This window comes from Puntigrus tetrazona, chromosome 2 (assembly GCF_018831695.1).
Source record: "Puntigrus tetrazona isolate hp1 chromosome 2, ASM1883169v1, whole genome shotgun sequence".
Classification (NCBI taxonomy): Eukaryota; Metazoa; Chordata; class Actinopteri; order Cypriniformes; family Cyprinidae; genus Puntigrus; species Puntigrus tetrazona.
The window spans coordinates 15,649,103-15,669,078 of NC_056700.1; the positions used below are offsets into that span (position 1 = coordinate 15,649,103).

Sequence of the window (19,976 nt, forward strand, 5' to 3'; positions counted from 1 at the left end):
TATGAACAATGGTTTGCTTTTTACAACTACAAAAAACATATAATTAAATATTTTTAATGTGTCTCTTATGTAGCTTATACATTTTTAATGAGGTCATTTAGAAAATTACACTCAGGTATACTTAAACACATTTTGTTTAAACTGAAGATCATTAGTGATGTCTGGCTATATATATATTTTACTACTATTTACTGAGCATTAACTGTTTATTCATAACATGTATACACTACTGTTCAAAATTTGGTGTTGACAAGACATTCTCAAAAAGGCAACAGTAAAAATAGCAATATTGTGAAATATTATTTCAGTTTTCTATTTGAATATATTTAAAAATTGCATTTACTGATAAACTACATTTATTTATAAATGAATAATTATTCCTGTGATGACAAAGCTTTTTGTGGTGACCACAGCACTTATTTGAAATATATATATATTTTTTACTGTTCAACTTATTCAGCAAGGATAAACAAAAGTTGTAAAATTATAATATAATATTATAATAATTATAATTTTAATTATTAATATTACTACTATTATTATTGTTGTTGCTGCTGTTTTTTGACATCAAAGACTTGGCAAAAAGACACTTTATTTTAGGGTCTCTTTACTGGTTGCTTATTAGCATGCATATTACTAGAATATCAGTTATTTATTAGTACTAATTAAGCACATATTCATGCCTTATTCTACATGACATTCTACATCCTAAATCCTACCCTATACCTTAACTTAACAACTTCCTTACTAACTATTAATAAGCAGCAAATTAGAAATTTATTGAGGAAAAAGGCATAGTTAATAGTGAATAAATGGTCCCTATTCTAAAGTGTTACCAAAGAACTAGATTAAACAAATACACAATATTGCCAAGGCTTACAACAAAGCTAAAGTTCTGCTAAGGGTAAAAAAATCCTATCCTATACTATTTTTCTGAGAAAAAAGTCTGAAAGATTACAAGAGCGTGCTGTGATATGAGAGCTATCAGAACAGAGGAACAGTACAAAGACTTCTGAGAATACAGGGAACACCTAATACTAGTCAATCATTGTTCACAGTTGTTGCATTGACAGGCACAGGACGCGATTGAATGTGCCTATCCAATAATGACGAGGAGAAAACTGCATTTCCTTTCCACCAAAAGACTTTTCTAAAGCTAGACCTAGAAGAACTGTAACTAGTGCATCAGAGCCGCACAATTCCATTCTCTTATTTAGTGTGGGAAAACAAAACCTTTGAGCCAGATCTCCAGAGGCCGTGGCTGCATGATCAATACAGCTACACCGGCAGGAACTGTTACTGCTGGGATATTTACAGTGGTGACCTACTTCCTCAAGGTACAAGCGATTTACGGGATATACGCTTCAGCCATTTCACCAGGCAAGTGGACCAAAACACCTTAAAGTGTTTGTGTGGCAAAGTTACTGAGAGATATACTGACTCAAAGCAGTCCGTGTGGCCTTGTATATAGATTTATCAAGGTGTAAAATCACCGCACTCCATTTCTAATAAAAAAGTAATAAGCCAATATTTGATTTACCTGTCAAACCCAATAACATTAACTTTACAGCTGCTGTGAAACAAAACACCATGTGCTCGAGCCTTATAATAGTGTCTTATAATTAGGCGACAACATGTTTGAACTGCAAAATTTACAAGTTGTAAAACATCTACTGCTCTTCTTAGTTAGTATTCCGAGCCATTAAAACTATTCTGCAGCCAGACTTTCATCAGTTTCATTATGCTGCACCTAAAGTCTTCATGATTTATGAGCAGCCCACTTACTAGTGGATGTCGCTGCGTATTGTCTTTAAATCTAATTAATAGAAGTCATTCATCTGTGGCTGACATTAACTACCACTGACAACGACTATACAGAACTCTTGAGTTTTCAACACTTTTTTCTCTGGCTTTGGGATTTGGCTGATGGAATAGGACAATAATAGTGACGAAAAACCTGCCAGGGGTAAACAAGGACTGTAAACAAGGACAAATTGTTCTGCTCTAAACTGTTTAAATGGAACAAAATGTCAATGCAGAATAAAAAAAAAAAAAAAAACGCTATTTTCTCTGTTTTCACTGCAACAATCAATATGCATCAAAGAACTGAACAAACGCTACAAAACTCTCATGAAACATAGCAACAGAAGATCTTTTTTGATACCAACCTTTTCTGTGTTATAAAAAAAAAACATTCCAAATGCCAACACCATTTCCAAAATACAATACAATACAATAAGGTCCAATTGCTGTAGTATTCTAGCAACAATCGTCCTATTGTCATAAACAACTGGTAAGCTATCAGCAGGCATCTTGTTGATAAAGCTTCCAACTTTTCTGTAGATTTTAACAAAATTGACTGCTGCTTTTTAGTTTGGTTCACTTAGAATACAGCTCAAAGAACTTACTGACCTTGTATGCTCTTCAACTTACTGTACATTCAAAATACACTAACTTAAGTTTAAATAAAATTCAATAAGGTGTTTGAAGAATTTGAATAAAATTAAGAAAATTATTTGCATGGCTGTTGTGAGTTCAGTTTATTTAATTACTAAAATGAAACATAACATTTTTAAGAAGCTGCATCAACTTCTATGCAAACTGTTCTCATTCTCATTTACCTGGATAAAAAAGTTTGTTACTCATTGAATACATGGCTATTTTATGCAAAAAATTATAATTTGTTGAGCACAATGTGTTTGATCACGTGAATGCTTTCAACAAAGTAGAGGAAAAAGCTAATTCTAAATTAAACTGCCAAATGCATACATTTGCCTTTCCAAAATGACTTAAGATCATTGTACACTGAATCTGACATTTTCGTCCGAAATCTTTGTATTTTAAAAAAATCGTAAGACCTCATGGTGTCGGTCATGTTTCACTTTCGATCATCATTAAATAAAAAAAAAATTCAGATCAGGTTTTCTTGGTTTTCATATCTGTAACATGCAATTTGATAGGAATACAAAAAAAATTAAAAAACTAAAAGTTCTGACTCCGTGTGCAAGGACCTTTACAGTCCAGTTATTTATTTATACTATGAGTTCAGACATCCAGTAAATCCAGCCAATGATTTTAGTATTTCATTGCTGTGCAAGTTTAAGGAAAGCATAACAAGACAACAAGTTACTTATAAGTCTTATAACAAAATAAAAAAAAAAGTGCTGCCATATTAATTCAGGCTCTTTAGTGTATGACAATGTGAATGGGACTGGGTCAAAATATATTTTATTTCTGTATTTGAACTCAAAATCTAGTAATTCAACTTATCTACTGTATATATATATATATATATATATGCCAAAAAGTTGGCATATCGAGGGAAAGTCTTATTTTATTTATAAACTTATAAAGTTTATTTCAATTTGTTTTTAAAAAGTGAAACTTGTATTAGTTCACTACACACAAAGTGAAATATTCATATTATTATTATTTTTTTTTCAATTTTGATGATTATTGAAAAAAAAACCAAAAACAAATCCAGTATTTCACAAAATTAGAATGTTACATGTGACAAAAAAAAAAAAAAAAAAACATAGACACATGTTGGCCTTCTGAAAAGTGTGTTAATGTACTGTATTATGTCCTCAGTACTTTATTGGGCTTCCTTTTGCACTAATTACAGCATCAAGACGGCACAGTTGAAATGTTATGGTAGCCAAAGTTGCTTTGATATTGGTTTTTAGCTTGTCTGCATTTCGGGGGTCTCTGTTCCCTTATCTTCCTCCAATAGATTTTCAATGGAGTTTAAGTCAGGTGAGTTTGCCGGCCAATCAAGAACTGTTATTCCAAGGCAATTAAACCAGGTACTGGTAGTTTTGACTTTGTGGGTAGGTGCCAAATCCTGCTGGAAAACAAAATCATCATCTCCAAAAAGCTTGTCGGCAGCGGGAAGCTTGAAGTGATCTAAAATTTCCTGTTAGACAGCTGCGTTGACTGTGGACTTGATAAAAAAACAATGGACCCAAACCAGCAGATAACATGGCTCCCCACTGACTGTGAAAACTTCACACTTCAGACTTTAAGCATCTTGAGTTTGATTTCTGAATCGCCCTTGCTTGACAATCCTCTCAAGGCTGCGGTCATTCCTGTCACTTATGCACCTTTTCCGGCCACGTTTTAACACTCTGTTAATATACTTTGATACTGCACTCTGTGAACATCCAGCTTTGAAATTGCCTTTTGAGACTTTAGCTACTTATGGAGGGTGTCATTGATGGTCTTCTGCGCAACCGTCATGTCAGCAGTCTTTCCCATGATTCTGAAGCCAACTAAGTCAGAATGAGACAATTTCAAAGCTGAGGAAACCTTTGCAGGTGTTTTGGGTGTTAATTAGTTAATTAGTGTTAATTGGGTGTTAATTAGCTGACTAGATTGGGACACAGGTAGCCTACAAAGTTGAACTTTGTCATGATATTCTAATCTTGTGAAATACTGGATTTGGGTATTTTTTGTATCTTTAATCCATAATCATTAAAATGATAACATAAAAGTTTCACTTTTTGAAACTATATATATATATGTATGTATATTTTGAGCATCCGTTGATTCATTTAAGCTTTTTTTTGTTTTTACAAAACAAACACTGTAGAAACCAGTAAGCCATTTCACCAGCAAGCCACATTTAACAGGTATCCCGCTTACTCTCATTCTCTTTCTCTGTTCCTGAAAACAGTTCAAATATAGCACAGAAAACTTGAAAAGACCTTCTGCCAGAAAGGAATTTGCCAGAGCTTAAGGATTACATTCCTCTTTTTAAAAATCAATTACTGTGGCATGCAGTTGTTCTGTGGTAGAGCTCACTCTCTCTCGTTCATTACGCTGTCCTTCATTCTTGAAAGGTGAAATGGAAACTCTCACTATTGCCGCAGTAAACTGGCGACCTTGTGATCACAGCTTAAACAAGAATCTGTAGAAACTTATTTTGTTTCAAGAGACAGCTATTCTTAATTACATAAAGCACAAAATCCATTTGTCACGAATCAAATGTGACATGTGATGCCACTGGCAGGTATTCAGAGAGACAGCGGTCCGCTTCTTACCACTCCGGCCCCCTCAACACTGCCTTCCATCTGACCAGCCTAATGTCACTGTGGGGGCAGTGACTCATTTGAGACATTCTCATGGCTCTTCTCGCATTTTGGTGCCCATGTTTCACAACTCAGACAATTGTAGGCGATGTGAGCCATTCCGCTTTTCTCACTGCAATTGAGGACAAATACCAAATGAGGATAGATCTAGCATATACATTATATTTGTCATTACCATTTATGGAGCATAAAAAAAAAACTGTATTGAGAATTTTTTGATTATACGTTCATAATTTTGAGGAATTTAAAAAAAAACATAATGGCATGGGAATGGTAATTTAGACATATACTTTAAACTATGATATGGCAGATATTTTCATTTTGTATGACAAATGTTTTTATGTTGTGATTTGTTGCACGATTTTTTAAGATTCTGCAACCTCCTAGATTATGTAACTATTTAAATATTCCATAAAAATGTATGTATCTAATATTTCAGAGGAGCATTTTTTATTTCTGTAGTTGCAGTGTATCTCAAAGTGGTAAACATATATATATATCTATATATATATATATATATATATATATATATATATATATATATATATATATATATATATATATACTGTATATAATTTTATAATAGTCTTGGTGTCCTTTACTTATATAGGACAAAAAATATATTACATATTAGTCCCAAAAAGGTATCTACCACTGATATTTGCTTTTGTACCTGCAGGAACACTAAATCTAAAACTTTACAAATACATATTTATATATATATATATATATATATATATATATATATATATATATATATATATATATATATATATATATATATATATATATATATATAAATAAAAGTCAGTAAGGTACTTCTGCCAAGAGCTTCATGCCAATGAGATTCATCATCATATTCTCAGAGCTTCAAACGTTTTGAAATGAGAACTGGAGTGTCTCCAGTTGGCATGAGCATGACATTAGCGACAGGCTGCTGCGAGACCCCGTATTGATCTAACCTGTGTCCACTGGTTAAACCAGACAGGATGCGAGGTCACTTATCCCTTTAGTGCAATAATAGCCATCAGTTTAATCTTATTGTATTAACAGGGTTTGGCCTAATCCAATATGTGTGCATCAAATCCTTTGATCTCTTTTAGGACATACCCCTGATCTCCCAGAGCTGGCTTTCCTTACATAATCCCAGGAAAACTTTCACCAAACATAATGCATGAATAAACAGTGCTAATAAATAAGCAAACACTTCTGAATAAATCAACAGAAACTGACACAACTGAAATGTCTGTCTAATTAAACCAGTTGGAAACAAATAAATAAAAAATGAACTAATAGCAGTGACATTCTCTTCTCCGTTTCTGAGGTTTCATATTATAAACGGCTTTATTGAGAGGGGTTTATGAGGAGTGAAATGAAACCGTTGCGTTCACATCTGCATTTTAAATTCAGCCACGTATCCATCCTATAAAAAATATATCCGCTCCAGACATTCACACTCTCTGCGCATAGCTTTCCATCACAGCGATCACAGCAAAAAATAAATAAATAAAACAACAACAATTTTGTAATCCTCTTCCAGATGACAATATTAGTCCTCTGTTTTGTCATTTATCATTTGGGAAAGCTCGCTGCTCGTCTAGTTAAGGGACCAACATCTTAATGGCTTCCCGGGTGTTATGGCAGGGATGGATGCAATTTTCTCTGCCTGCCTTAGCGCTCGCCGCCTTAGCTCCTTGAGTTCACATTTGGCATTCATTGATTCTGTGTCTACAATCTTCTCTCAGACACTGAACCGATATGACAATCTTAATACTGCTGCCCCATTAACTATCATATTTTGCGGATTCGCTGAGCGTCCAAGCAGGCCTGCAGTTAATCAAAACAAAAATGTGTCTGAAACACATGCCACAGTTACTAAACCTGTTAAAAATCATTTTCAAATCAAGCTTAAATGAAAAATAAACATTAGATTAACAAAACATCCCTTAAAAATTTCAAATGCAATTACAATGAAATAAATGACATGTAAACATGAAAATACTTGAATAAAAAAGTTATTGCTAAATATATTAGTATATAAATAATACTAAAATAACATACAAAGAGCATACAAAACTAATTTAAATGCAAATTTCCCTTTCCAGAGCACTTTGCCGTCTTTGTGATCAGGTGTTGAGAAGCCGTTGCATCACATAAGAAAACTACACATCTTATTACATCAAATCTTTCCCCTTAAAATTGCTTTATGTCTTGCTAACCTCCACCTTAACCTTTTTGTGTGTCTCTGAGTACCACAGAATACAATTAGTTTGATCATGCAAATTTTGACAGAATTATTTCAAATTCCTCCACTTCAAACGCAAATAAAAAAAATAGTCACTTCATATCACTTAAACATCTGAGAAACTGCAATCTCACTGAAAGCAATTCGCTTCTGATGAGAAATACATGATGTGATCTTGAGCAAATCCAAACATCCTATTCTGTGATGAATGTGCATTCAACAGCGATGAATCAAGAGATGAAATCAGTGGACAAAATACCACTGAATATTTCACTCTCTTGCACATCAAAGCTGCAAAAACGCCACCTTGTAGAATTTTGCCTATTTTAAATGCACATACATAAAGGCCGCTGCACAAGTGCGGATAAAAAAAATGTGTCATTACGAAGTAATATATGAAGGTATTCTTCTTGTAAGACAAGGAACATTAACTGTCCTTACACTTGAACGAAATATTCAGTGAGCGAGTTGGCGGAAGCAGGCAGGCGCTACAGGGAAGGCGAGGGGCGGAGCCTGGACCCGACAGGGGCGATGCCGAAGAGCTATTTATACCTTCTGCTCAAGCAGAGAACCCTACAGACCCCGAGGTGCCCATACAAAGACAAGAAAGTATTAGAAAAACACTAAAAAGCTGTTTCACTATCACTAGGGCATGAGAAATCCAGTAAAAACCCGAAGAATGGTCATAAATAATTCATGAGCGAGATCCCAAGAAGCATCTTAAAACAAAGTTGAAATGGATGAATAAAAGCGCATTGTGTCATTGCTAAAGCTTTAATGAACTACATCTTACAAAAAGGGAAGTAGATGGAAGCTTCAACTAAGATTATTACAATTTGGCTTCTCAATCAAAGTTATATATTGGATTTTCTATAAGATTATACAACCGCTGCGAAGTTAGAGAGGAAAATGCTGATGCTTAACTACTTCTTAGCAAGACTTCTTCTAGACCTTTCTTCATTAGGGAGATCTGAATATGAACTTCAATTAAAAAAGATAGATCAAATGCCAGGGGGGCGCCTGGGGGACTAACCATGAGGGATTGAAAGGAGAGTCTTTAAAGAAGGTTTAACCGCAGTGTTTGCATTGAGGAGGGCATGTGACTTACAGGACCACCAAAAAAATCACAATCCCAATTTTAAATAAACAGTAATAAACAATGTATTAAATACAAACAAGATACGTTTTCAAAAATTTTCCTCTGTTCAAATTTTGTTATTGATTCAAAACAAATTTTCCAGTAAAATCACTATCTAAAACGGAACCAAATAAGATCATAATGCTCTTGTTAATATATTCGTGTTTCTTATGATGAGTAAGAACATGCTGCATAATTTAATAAGTGTGAATTTTTGAAGTTTTTGAAGGGGAAACTGGGGCATCGATTCAAATACTGCTTCAAGGTACCTATAAAAAAAATCATATTTTAAATTTGTCTGCATATACATCTTACACACATGACTGATTGTTGACTGAGGCTGCCCTTACTGAAACATTTACTACAACTTGTGCAGAAGCAGTGCAGCTTGAAACACCAAGAGAAAATACTGCTTGCCCCGGTGAAAGAAAATAGGCTGACTGCCAAAAAATACAAATAAACATTTCCTCCAACTACTAAAAAATCACTGAAAATTAAGCTGCGGCTGTGTCTCCCTGATACTATTCCTGAGACACAAAATAGTAGACTTTATTCTGTGTCTGTGCCAAACTGTTTTTTTTTTACAACGATTAACATATAGATTTCTGGTAAAACTGTATTATAAGCTATATTAACACATTGTGGCCGTCTCAAAACGCAACTAGCAAGCAACAGAGAGAAACTGTGCATATGCACAATTTCTATGAATACTACAATTATCTCATCTATACTACTTGCATTTCTCTGTCTTCAACATTATTATTTTTTTTCGGCAGGTAAAAAAAATGATTTGGTTTTAAACTAAACCTAAAAGCGCTAGACTATCAGCAACCTTTCAAAAAAATAAAAATGTAAAAAAAAAGGACCATCTTAAAGAAAGCATTTACCCAAAAATGATTATTAATAAAGTCACAGGAGTGTAGAAAATAATGAACAATCTCTTTCATCTTTGCCTTTTCTCATTGTTTGAGTCTCACCTCTCTCAATCTGTTTTTGCTAAAGTGTTGGCTGTGCCCCTGCCCTTTCCCAAAGTGCTATTTCTGAGATGAGCTTTCCCCTCTTGCTTGATGAAAACCTGAGGCAGAGAACGATGTCAGCGGGCCAGATAGAATGCCTGTCCCTCCTCATGGAGTCGACTGTCAGTTTTCTATGGGCCAGAGCCTCTACCATTTGAGCCAGCTGGCTGGGAGGCGGCAAGCCGCGTTTCATTCGAGTACTGTCACGGACAGAATGCCACAGGCTACGGCATCCCAACACATCAGCGCTATGAGACGCTTAAATGAGTTACTGACTGAACTATTCACTTTGGCAGGTGCACTCTTCGCATTTAGAACGTTATTTTGATGAGGGTACTTGTGACAATGCTTTTATTTAGCATGTTTCTAATTCAATTACAAGCACATTATTAGTAGTAGAAGTGAAAAGCTGAAACGAAAACTTGCAAATTTCAAAATAAGCGTTTGGTTTCTCCTTCTCTTCCTTTAATTATCATTAAGGCATAATTATAGATACACTTAAACAACATGAACTCAACAAATTAATATACAATCTGATGATCACAATATCCAAAGAACGATTCGCACCTCATCTAGTTTAATGAAAGAAAGTATATCTGATCATCTGTACAAAGGAGTTCCTACGAGTCACAAATCTGCAAACATCAAATCACCAGGAAAAGTAAAATATGAGTATACAGTCTAATATTTTGTGAAAGGCTCATCTCTAGATTCTTTTACAGCGAACTAACAAGCTGTGGGCACTGATGACTTGTCTGAGGTAAATAAAATTGTACATGGCATTTTGTTTACAATCTGTTTCATGACGTCTAACCACAGTTGAAACACTGATTGAGTCATTCCAGGAAGCATGAGATGTTGTTTCACGTTAAAACTAGAGACTGACTTTTTTTCCCTATATTTTCTCCTACCTTATTGATTTGGACAGAAACCAAACATTTGCTAATTTTTTACTTCAGCTTTTCACTCCACTGTAGGTAAGCGATCAGAGAATTTACATTGTACAAATCTTAAGCAACGACACGAAAACGTTCAGTGTTGTTGGCTATTTTTAATGGTTTAATTGCTCGTGAGTGATTATAACACGGAAGGCCTCCCGCCGTTTATGTGGTGGCTGCCACACTGACACAGCTCCCCTCCAGAAAGACAGCGCCAGTGAGTCATCATCAGCCACCAGCCACACCTGCCAGCTGGGATGCAATCTACCACAGACCCTGGGTTTTCCCCGCAGGCCTCTGCCGCAAAAAGACCCGTGTTCTACACACCTGGGACTGACACAGAAATTCTTTCAGGAAACGTCTGCTTCTTACATGCCTCAATTACATTAGAGTCTCTCTAAACTAACATCAACAGGTCAGCTCTTGTAAACAGGATGATGGAAAGGGTGCGCCAAATCCAATCAATGTTCATTTGCGAAATCTCTTTGGGCTAATAACAGCTTAATGCCATCTCAATCAAGACGATTTTTCAAAATGTTTACAGTTTTCTAATCGCCAAAGAGCAAGCGTTTACTGCAGACGCACTTGTCTTGGCTTGACAGCAAACATCAAATACGCATTACAGTGGCATATTGAAGACTAAGCAGCATTGCCAACGACAAACTAAAATGTGGCTTTGAACTCCGGAGGCTGGGATGGTCTCATAAACAGCCTGTTCCACACTTTAACGGCTGAAGCATCTGAAAACACTGGATGTCTTTGAAAACGGTGGTCGACACAGGGTCCTTTGTACTTCCAGCAGCTAGAAGACAGGAAAGAGGACGCGGTGGAAACAGTAGAGCGTTTTCATTTGAACACTTCCTGTCAAAGTTTCAGTGAATGACAGATTCTGCTCTGCCTCACGGATGAGGCAAAATCTGATTTCATGAAGAGCCCCCAAAGACATCGATCAAATTCTTTCAGCATTTCGGGCCCTGAGTGTGAAAATAACAAGTTTGGAGATGGCCATCTTGGGTTTCTGTCATTACTCCAGAGGGTAGGCATAAAAACGTATAAAAACAGAAAAAGAGAGACCCCTGAGTCATATGACACAGCTCAACTCCCTCCAGAGCTCTGCTTTAAACTCATTAGAAGGATATGGGTGGCAAAGGCCCACTGCTCGCAGGCATATCAAATAGCGCTGCTGCACATTCATTATGAAGGTTTGCCCTATTATGAGCTAGAAAATGCAGTGCAATGACATTGTAATTAATGAGAGTTTTTTTTATTTAATGCAGATCGGGTATATTACTTTGGAAGAGGTATTTCGCCCTTTCCAACAGTGCTCTGACTTCCTGTGACATAATAATAACAGCTAGGGAAGCAGTTCTTTCACTTTCTCCATATATTTTCTTCTACAGCGAACAAGGATAGATTGACACAGTAATGAGACAGTAAATTGGTACAGTCCTGTTAGTCATGCACACAGGTCATTTTCTCTGAACACGTCACACACTGCGTAAGAGACTAGTAATAAAGCGGTTCGGCGGATGAAATATAAGTGCGCTGAAGTACATGCTGATGTTAAATCCATTTTAACTCTCCAGTCAGCTCGGAAAACAGAGCGAGACAACGGCTTTTACAGTAATTGGAGTCTGCAGAGAATCTATTATGGCTCTGAGACGTGGAACAGCGGCTGGGGTCCTGCCCACATGTCCCTTAAAACACACCAGTCATCTTCTACTTCCTAGATTTCAACTGTTAAGACCACTAATTGACAGTTTTGAGGCTTGAGTGCATTCCATGTATTACTGTCTCTCATATTACTCATTCTTTGTAGTATTTGAGGGATTTTGTTCTTTATTTTTATGAAGTTCCAACAAGGAAGCGTGATCTAAGCAAAGAGGTTCTTGGAAAACACCTGACTTTAAATATATTATAATACTAAAAGCATTTTATCATTCAAGGGGCAGTATAGGGATACTTGTAATAAAAACAAAAGCATAAATAACACTGCATAAATCAGTCTAAGTCTAAGTCAGATTTGTTGAAAGTCAGAAGATATAGCTATCTATAGCTATATATTAATAAAAATCACAACCATGACTTGTAAATTAGGCTAAATAATTTCATACACTGTGTAAAGATTTATTCATTAATGTGTAATATATTTTAGTTTTTAAAATCTCTGAACTGGAGAGACTTTTTGTTGTTTCCAAACAAAAGGAAAATATATCGGTATCGGCACCAGATATCGGCCAAAATCCAATATCATGCATGTCTAATTATTATTATTATTTTTATTATTTAATTCTACTCAGAGTTAAAAGGCCTAATAAATCTCAGACAGCATAGTTTCAGTTGATAAGAAAATATTTTTTCATTGTTAGAAATTTTGTGCTAGAGCAGAATTTTGAGTTGTAGTGTGTAGTCAACCAAACATCTGAGTTAATAATAGCCACAATTTAGATTTTATTTAGAGTTAAATGCGCAGCCCGCACAAACAGTAACTTACCCAAGCCAGGAGGTATTTCCGGACATGGCGGTAATGGCTTAGGAGTCGGTGGTGTGTGGTTGGCCTCTGGCTTGGTGCTGGGCAGAAGATGGTCAGCTGTGGCCAGGTAGCTTGCAAAGGTAGTGTTGGGCCTTCCGCTGGAGAAATTGTAGTAATAGTGGTGGGGTCCTCGTGAGCTGTTCGCTCCACGGCCATTGTTGAAACGGCTGAAGATGTCGAAGCGCTGGCTGTAGACATCGAAGTAGAGGATCATCATGATGAGGAAGTGCACCAGGCAGAGCAACAGCACAGCCTTGCAGATCCGCTCCAGGGTCCGGCCCAACATCAGCCGGCTCATGGTCAAAGCCACACGGCACGCTCCGCTACACGCATCCGGTCAACGTCACCTCTCCGCACCGCTGAACCCTCCCAGACTGCGATTTACTAATATCACCTAAAAAAAACAAAAACGAGGGGAGTTATATTAGACTCCTGTTCATTAATAATTTCACTGTTGGGGTGAGACCAAACTTCAGATGCCTATTGAGCCTAACAAAGCACAATTCCAAATGCAGAAAAAGCTTTAAACTGAAGCATTGTGTATTGTTAGGTTTCGCTGATCTCTATTGCAGCAGACAATTACTGTTTAACCAAACACTAATTATGTTAATACGATGTCAGAGTAGCTTCCCTATAACTGTGCTAATACTGCAGTAGTAGATGTACTAATAATCTGTGTGCTTGAATGTTGCATAGCCTAATTCATTTATAGCATTTACATTAATTAGTAGGCCTCAACTGGTTTTGCTTTAGCACCAAGATTCTATAACGGAGTGGCGGTTTCAATTTAATGCGCTACCATATCATATGTGAACTAGTGTTTAAATGTTTGGGGCTAGTAAAGTTGTTTTTATTTTATATATATTTTAAGAATTTATCACTGTGATATATTATATTTTTAAATATAACACTGAAAAATCTTTCTGATGCTAAACTTTTAAACAAAAAGGTCTTTGGTCTAACGTTAACAATAACTGTAAAACCAAAGAAGAGATTGATGAGACCCACCAGCTGTAAACCGTTTATTAAATGAACATAAGCAACCTAGAACCTTGCGAGTATATTATTTAAGTTGGACTGAAACTAGGGTTATGCCGCACATTAATTATAGAACCATAGATCCATAGCAATTATTATCCATATGAATTTACAAAGAGAATACAATTAACTCTGGAGATGAATGATCTTTAACAAAACATTTCTTTTTCACATGATTATTTGTGTGCATAATATTGATAAAGAAAGTCCAAACTCGCTTTTAAAAGCCTCATTAACCTTGTAAAACTAAAATAAATGTAAGAAAAATCTATTCAAGACAATGTAATGTACACAGAAATGGTAAAACTTTATTTAAAAACAGCTTTATTTGGGATGAACTAGAAATAATATTTGTTAATTTTAAGTCTTGCTGTGAAAAATTACAACATTGACAGGACTTTCTGGTCAACCCTAAAAGTAAAAGGCCAATGGCAAAGAAGTTTGCGAATCTACAGCCTGAAGTCCGAGACCTGCGGCTAATTTGTTCCTCTCACTCTCTCCTGGCGTGATCACTGGATGAAACTGGATGGGAAAGCCTCTTGATTTCACACATGGCCAGCTGTTGAAAGCTCCCCTGCGGCAGTTCGGGTGGGGGGCTCACATCAGCAGCTTGTAAGAGCTAACGCACAGGCTGACCGTGTGGGGGAGGAAGGAAGTATCGGATATTGGGATTTCTCAACACCTGCAGAGACTGGGCCCATAACTATACCTCGCCTGCACCCTCGTCCACCTCCCTACGCAATGTGTGACTCCTCTGCAATACCCATCATCAGCACTAGGGAAAAAAAAAACACTGTCTGACACAATTCACATAGCTTAGCCTGGTTTGAGCTCCTTTAGGGAATCGCTCAACACTCACCAACCCCCATAATGAATCACACCGGCAGTCACAGACACAGAAACAAGCCAAAAATACTGTTACTGAGAGGTGGGAGAAGAGTTAAGATACAAAATAAGAATAGAAGTTTACTAGGGGAGGGTTAAACATTAAGGTTGTGAGGGACTGGCATTAAGTCAACCAAAGGAGAGTTCATGAGTCTTTAGTTGAAAAGATAATTGTCCCAAAAATATCCCAAAATAAAAATTCTGTCATTAATTGCTCACCTTCATGCCGTTCAAACCTTTAAGTGACTTGTTCATGTTCAGAATACAAATTGAGATATTTCTGATGAAATCTGAGGATTTTTTGCCCCTGGATACACATTCATGCAACTACCACATTCAAGGCCCAGAAACGTAGTTAGAGCGTTATTACAATTGTCCATGTGATATCAGTCGTTCAATTTACAACACTTTTTTTTCTCTTCTCTGTCAGTCTCCACAGTGGTGTCCAGTTGTTTAATGTAGGGTCAGAAAGATTTTTATCAAAAATATTGTAATTTGTGTTCTCAAGATGAACGAAGATCTTGTGAGTTTTAAACAGCATAAGTGAGTAATTAATGTAAGAATTGTATTTTTGGAGGTGAACTACCCCTTTAATACCATCCATTTTAAAATGTAGTTTATTATATTTAAAAAAAAAAATCTCAACAAATCAACAACATCTACACAGACATATTCAGCCTTTCTGCAAATACCCACTCAATCAGACATTTCTTATTGTTTTCATCATAGAAAATGAACAGATAACTATGGTAACCAGGGTTTGTTTTTCTCCTTTATAAAGGAGACACGATATAGAACATTGCCACTATATCTATAGATAGAATATCATTAATTATTTATTGTTAAACATACAGTAGTTAACAAGTCTACATAACCATTTCTTGCAGAAGAGTAATATAAAAACATTCCTAGACGTACACTATGGGGGGTAAAATTGTTATTGATATATATAAAATTGTAATTTATTCCTTCTTCCATCTGTACTCCAGTCTTCATCATGCAGAAATCATTCTGATTTGGTGCTCGTTATTTTAGGACCATAAAGTGAAAAAAAAATGCATTTATTTAAAATAATCTCTTTTTTGTAACATTGAGATCATTGTTGCATTACAAAAAAAAAAATCTAATCAGGTGACGCATGAATACAGTTTAAAGTATTAGTGACAAAATGACTTTTGTGGTACACATATTACTTAAAAATAACTTAAAAAGCATTTTTGTCTTTTCATCTCCCGTGGCTTTACGGTCCAGTGACTGCACACTCCCAGCAGTGCATCATTCAGTTATTGTTCACTTATTTTAACAAGAGAGAGACCTGAAATCAGACTCTCAGCCTCACTCACGGTTCCCTCTAATTATCGCATTTCCTGTGATCATTCAGGTTAACTGCCAAAGAAAGCCAACGGAGGCTGCAAATTCTGCACTGTGCATCTTTCTCTGGAGCTGGAGCTGTGGGTGGATGTTTCAGCACAGTAATGGTCCTTAATATAGGACATCAATATAACGCTAACCCAATAAGACTAAGGTCACTCTAAGTTGCTACTTCATTGATATATGGTCTTCTCTCAGAATCGCATTTGCAAACTCCTTGTCTTAGATTTTGCTGTCATCAGTTCCTTCTCAAACTTTACTCTCTTCTATAACCTAGAAGTTTATCTCAAAGAATATATTGTATGTTGAAGTCCCAATACCAAAGCTCGTAAAATATTCATCACAGCTCCAAAGGCCTCGTAGAAGAAGAAGACCCTCTTGGCAAAATTTTGAGGAAAAAGACTTTCTCCAAAGTTCTTACCACACATCATTTCCTTAGCTTCACTTCTTAGCCATCGAACAGTACAAAGCTTTATATCAAAGCACTTTATATCGAAATTCGACAGTCATTTTGGGAATAAAGCAATATGGAATGACAATAAAGTTAATTAATCAGGTAATATCAAATCAGCTATTCTTTTCAAATGCTATCCAATCAATTCTTCAATAAATGGAACACTTCCAGATGCCCTAGAATAAGTTCCACCGGATTGTGCTCATTAATTTAGTATATCCACTTAACTGTAATATTATTCATACTCTCAAAGAGGGACTTACTATGCATGCACTGGTTCTCAAAGCCTCTGTTGAAAACGCCAATGTTAATGAGGTTATATTTTTGAACACTCCAGAAGTTAGCAATTTGGTCTCAACAGAGTCAGGATCAATAATAAGCCAAGCCCCTGAATCACATACGTTCCCACATTAGACTAACTTAATAACCAAAAGATTGACACTATAGCACAAACTCAAGCAGCTCAGGCTGGCCCAGAACAAAATTAGCCGGAAATAGAGGCTAATGAATATTTTACAAAAAAGCAAGGTTTTACATCGACACAAGGGAATCCATCAAATAAGCTAGCAACAAAATGTGTACAGCCTCTATAAGCTTAATTTTTTATAACCAACAAACCGAACAGTGGCACTTTCCTGGTTTACATTATTCATGTTGGCCTTCAACTCAACATTCACTAAACAATCAAATGTAAAATAAACAGTAAAAACTATTACTATTTTGGCAGTACATGCCTATACAAAATGTATTGTAGTTCTTATTTGGTAAAGATGCTTTAAATCAAATGCGACAGCAAAAACATTTATAATGCATCAAACGATTCATCAAAGAACCCTGAAAAAAAAATCACGGTATACACAAAAATAATATTAACAACTGTTTTCAAGAGTAATAATAATAATAATAAAAAGAAACATTTCTTGAGCGGAAAGGCAGCATATCAGAATGATCATATGACACTGTAGACTTGAGTAATGTATGCAAAAAATTCAGAATTTAATATACTTTTAAATGCATTAAAATACAAAAACGAAAACCAACCCCAAACGTTTGACTGTGTTACTTTCCACCATAGCCTAGTTTTCATAAACAGTTTAATCGGAGCAGAAGGACAGCTTGTAGGCCAACAATTATATCCTGAATGGTCATTCAAGGCTGATATTCATGATTTGAAGAAAAATAATTGTGTGGCAATTGTACCGTGTCCTTCCTGAAGACAAAGAGACAAAGCAACAGCCAGAATGGAAAAAGAAACAGGTGAAGCACAGCATGAGTGACTCAATAAAGAAACATCTGGTGGAGTGGGAGGTTATCTTGTGCTTCAGAAAGCACATCTGCATCAGGAAATGACAGATCCAGCCATCTCCCACAGCCTAAAGCACTTTCCAACAATATATTAATCACTCTCGCAAGCTCTCTTTTTGAACACAGTTGTAACTTCCATATGTGATAGTGACATTAAAATGGACAGACCGCAGAGTTCTGGGAGATTTAGGTGGGCAGCCTCTCTAGTTTCTTCATAATTCAAAATGACATTAATGGCTGCGGTTCACAAAAGACTCATCAGTCATCTGTTTACAAACTGCCTAGCTAGATGGAGGCATAAATGTGAGATTTAATGGTTCGGGAACCACAGATTCTGGTTCTGGTCAGACGGCAGATTGTATTGAGAGCTACAATTGATAAACACTAATGTACCATAATGCATTTAGGTGATTCTTCCATTGGGAACTCTTTGAGAACTTGACAAATGAAACGTCACATGTCTTAATAAAAACACGATCATGGGCAGTGATATTGTGTTTGTGATGTAACGATAGTTTTGGAGAGATAAGCTTTGAACAAGTTAGCTACTGGAGCAGCCAGTTCAGATTTGAATCTATGAAAGCTGAACTATAATTGTAAAATATCACAGACAACCAATGAAAAGTGCTCTCAAACCAAGAGAGGGGAAAAAAACTTATGGAAGAAGCCCTAAAAATGTAGCAAATTGTATCTTTCCCTCCACTATTGCTTGTATACATTTTTAATACTATACAGTTTTACAAAAAATGTCATTAAAAAGGCAAAAAATGTAGAGACAGTAATGTTTTCTTAATTGAAAACTAAGCCATTTACAATTAAAAAAACCTTCAAATAACATATTTGTAAGAATTTTAACAATGCAAAAAAATAAAATACAGTAAAATAAAATAAAAAAATCATAATAATAATAAATTGGGTCCAACCCAACAAGCTGTGCTTTTTCCTTACTGGAAGCATTTTCCATTTTGGTCTTCCTCCAAGATTAAAAAGCCCTATAGCCACCCTCCTGCTTCATTCAAAATACAGTAGATGAAAACACAATTCACCTCGGAGCTTTTCTCAGCCTCATGATGGAAAAACTCACACTCTCTTTGACATGAAGGGATTCCACCGATCCAGATCCTCCTAAGAGAAATTAATTAGGCCTAGAGACGCCAATCAGGCCCTGACTTTGATGTTTAAAAGCAAAGGCATGTTTAATAGGGTGGCAGCATCAAGTAAGTCACTCAACAGACAGGAAATTTTATCATACATGTGCGAGAGTCTGCGATTCTCAGCACCATTAAGATCAGTACAAATCATCCGCTCCGCATTAAGGGCAAAAACAACTGAAAGGGGTTTTCTCCAATGCTTTACTTCTGGACAAGTAATGGGTAGAGAACTAGAACATTTTGGCTTATACAATCATTTTTACATTATCTTACATTCAATTATCTTCCATGTATCTTAAGTGCCATTATTTGTAAATTGATTTAGACCTGAGTTTAATGACTCAAGACAGGTCATTTCTTCACAGAGTGAAATTTGAACTCATAACACAGCAACTTAACTGAAAACATTCATGGACTGTCACTAAAAACATACATAATATCTACTGTGTGCAAAGTTCATAAGTAAATTCCCTGCAAGAATAAATAATTTAATTAGCTATAAATTCTATAATGAAATTGACATGGACACCATAAGTGTGTGAATATTCGAACACCATATATTTGTTAGGAATGGCAATCACTCAGTTTCTCTTAACAGTGGCATGCCCACTTTTAGAGTATTATATTTACTTTGTGGCCAGCAAGAAGCCAAGCAGTATCTCACACCAAAAAGTGTGAAACTTATCACACTTGAAGGCATGTATGAACTAGTGAGGTGTGAATGTAACTAATTGCATTATAGCTGTTTTCTGCTGAAAATCATATAGCTGCCAGACATCGGCAGATCATTTTATAAAGATCCATAAAAATGA

General features: G+C 35.9%; 1 protein-coding gene across 1 annotated transcript in view; it reads right to left on the reverse strand.

Moving 5' to 3' along the window:
* The window catches only part of b4galt2 (UDP-Gal:betaGlcNAc beta 1,4- galactosyltransferase, polypeptide 2), an 89,358-nt gene that overhangs the window by 63,586 nt on the left and 5,796 nt on the right, over positions 1-19,976 (reverse strand). Inside the window, exon 2 of the mRNA XM_043218396.1 lies at positions 12,922-13,354. Coding sequence (XP_043074331.1) covers positions 12,922-13,258 — 337 coding nt within the window. The 5' untranslated portion in view covers positions 13,259-13,354. The remainder of the gene's footprint in view (positions 1-12,921; positions 13,355-19,976) is intronic.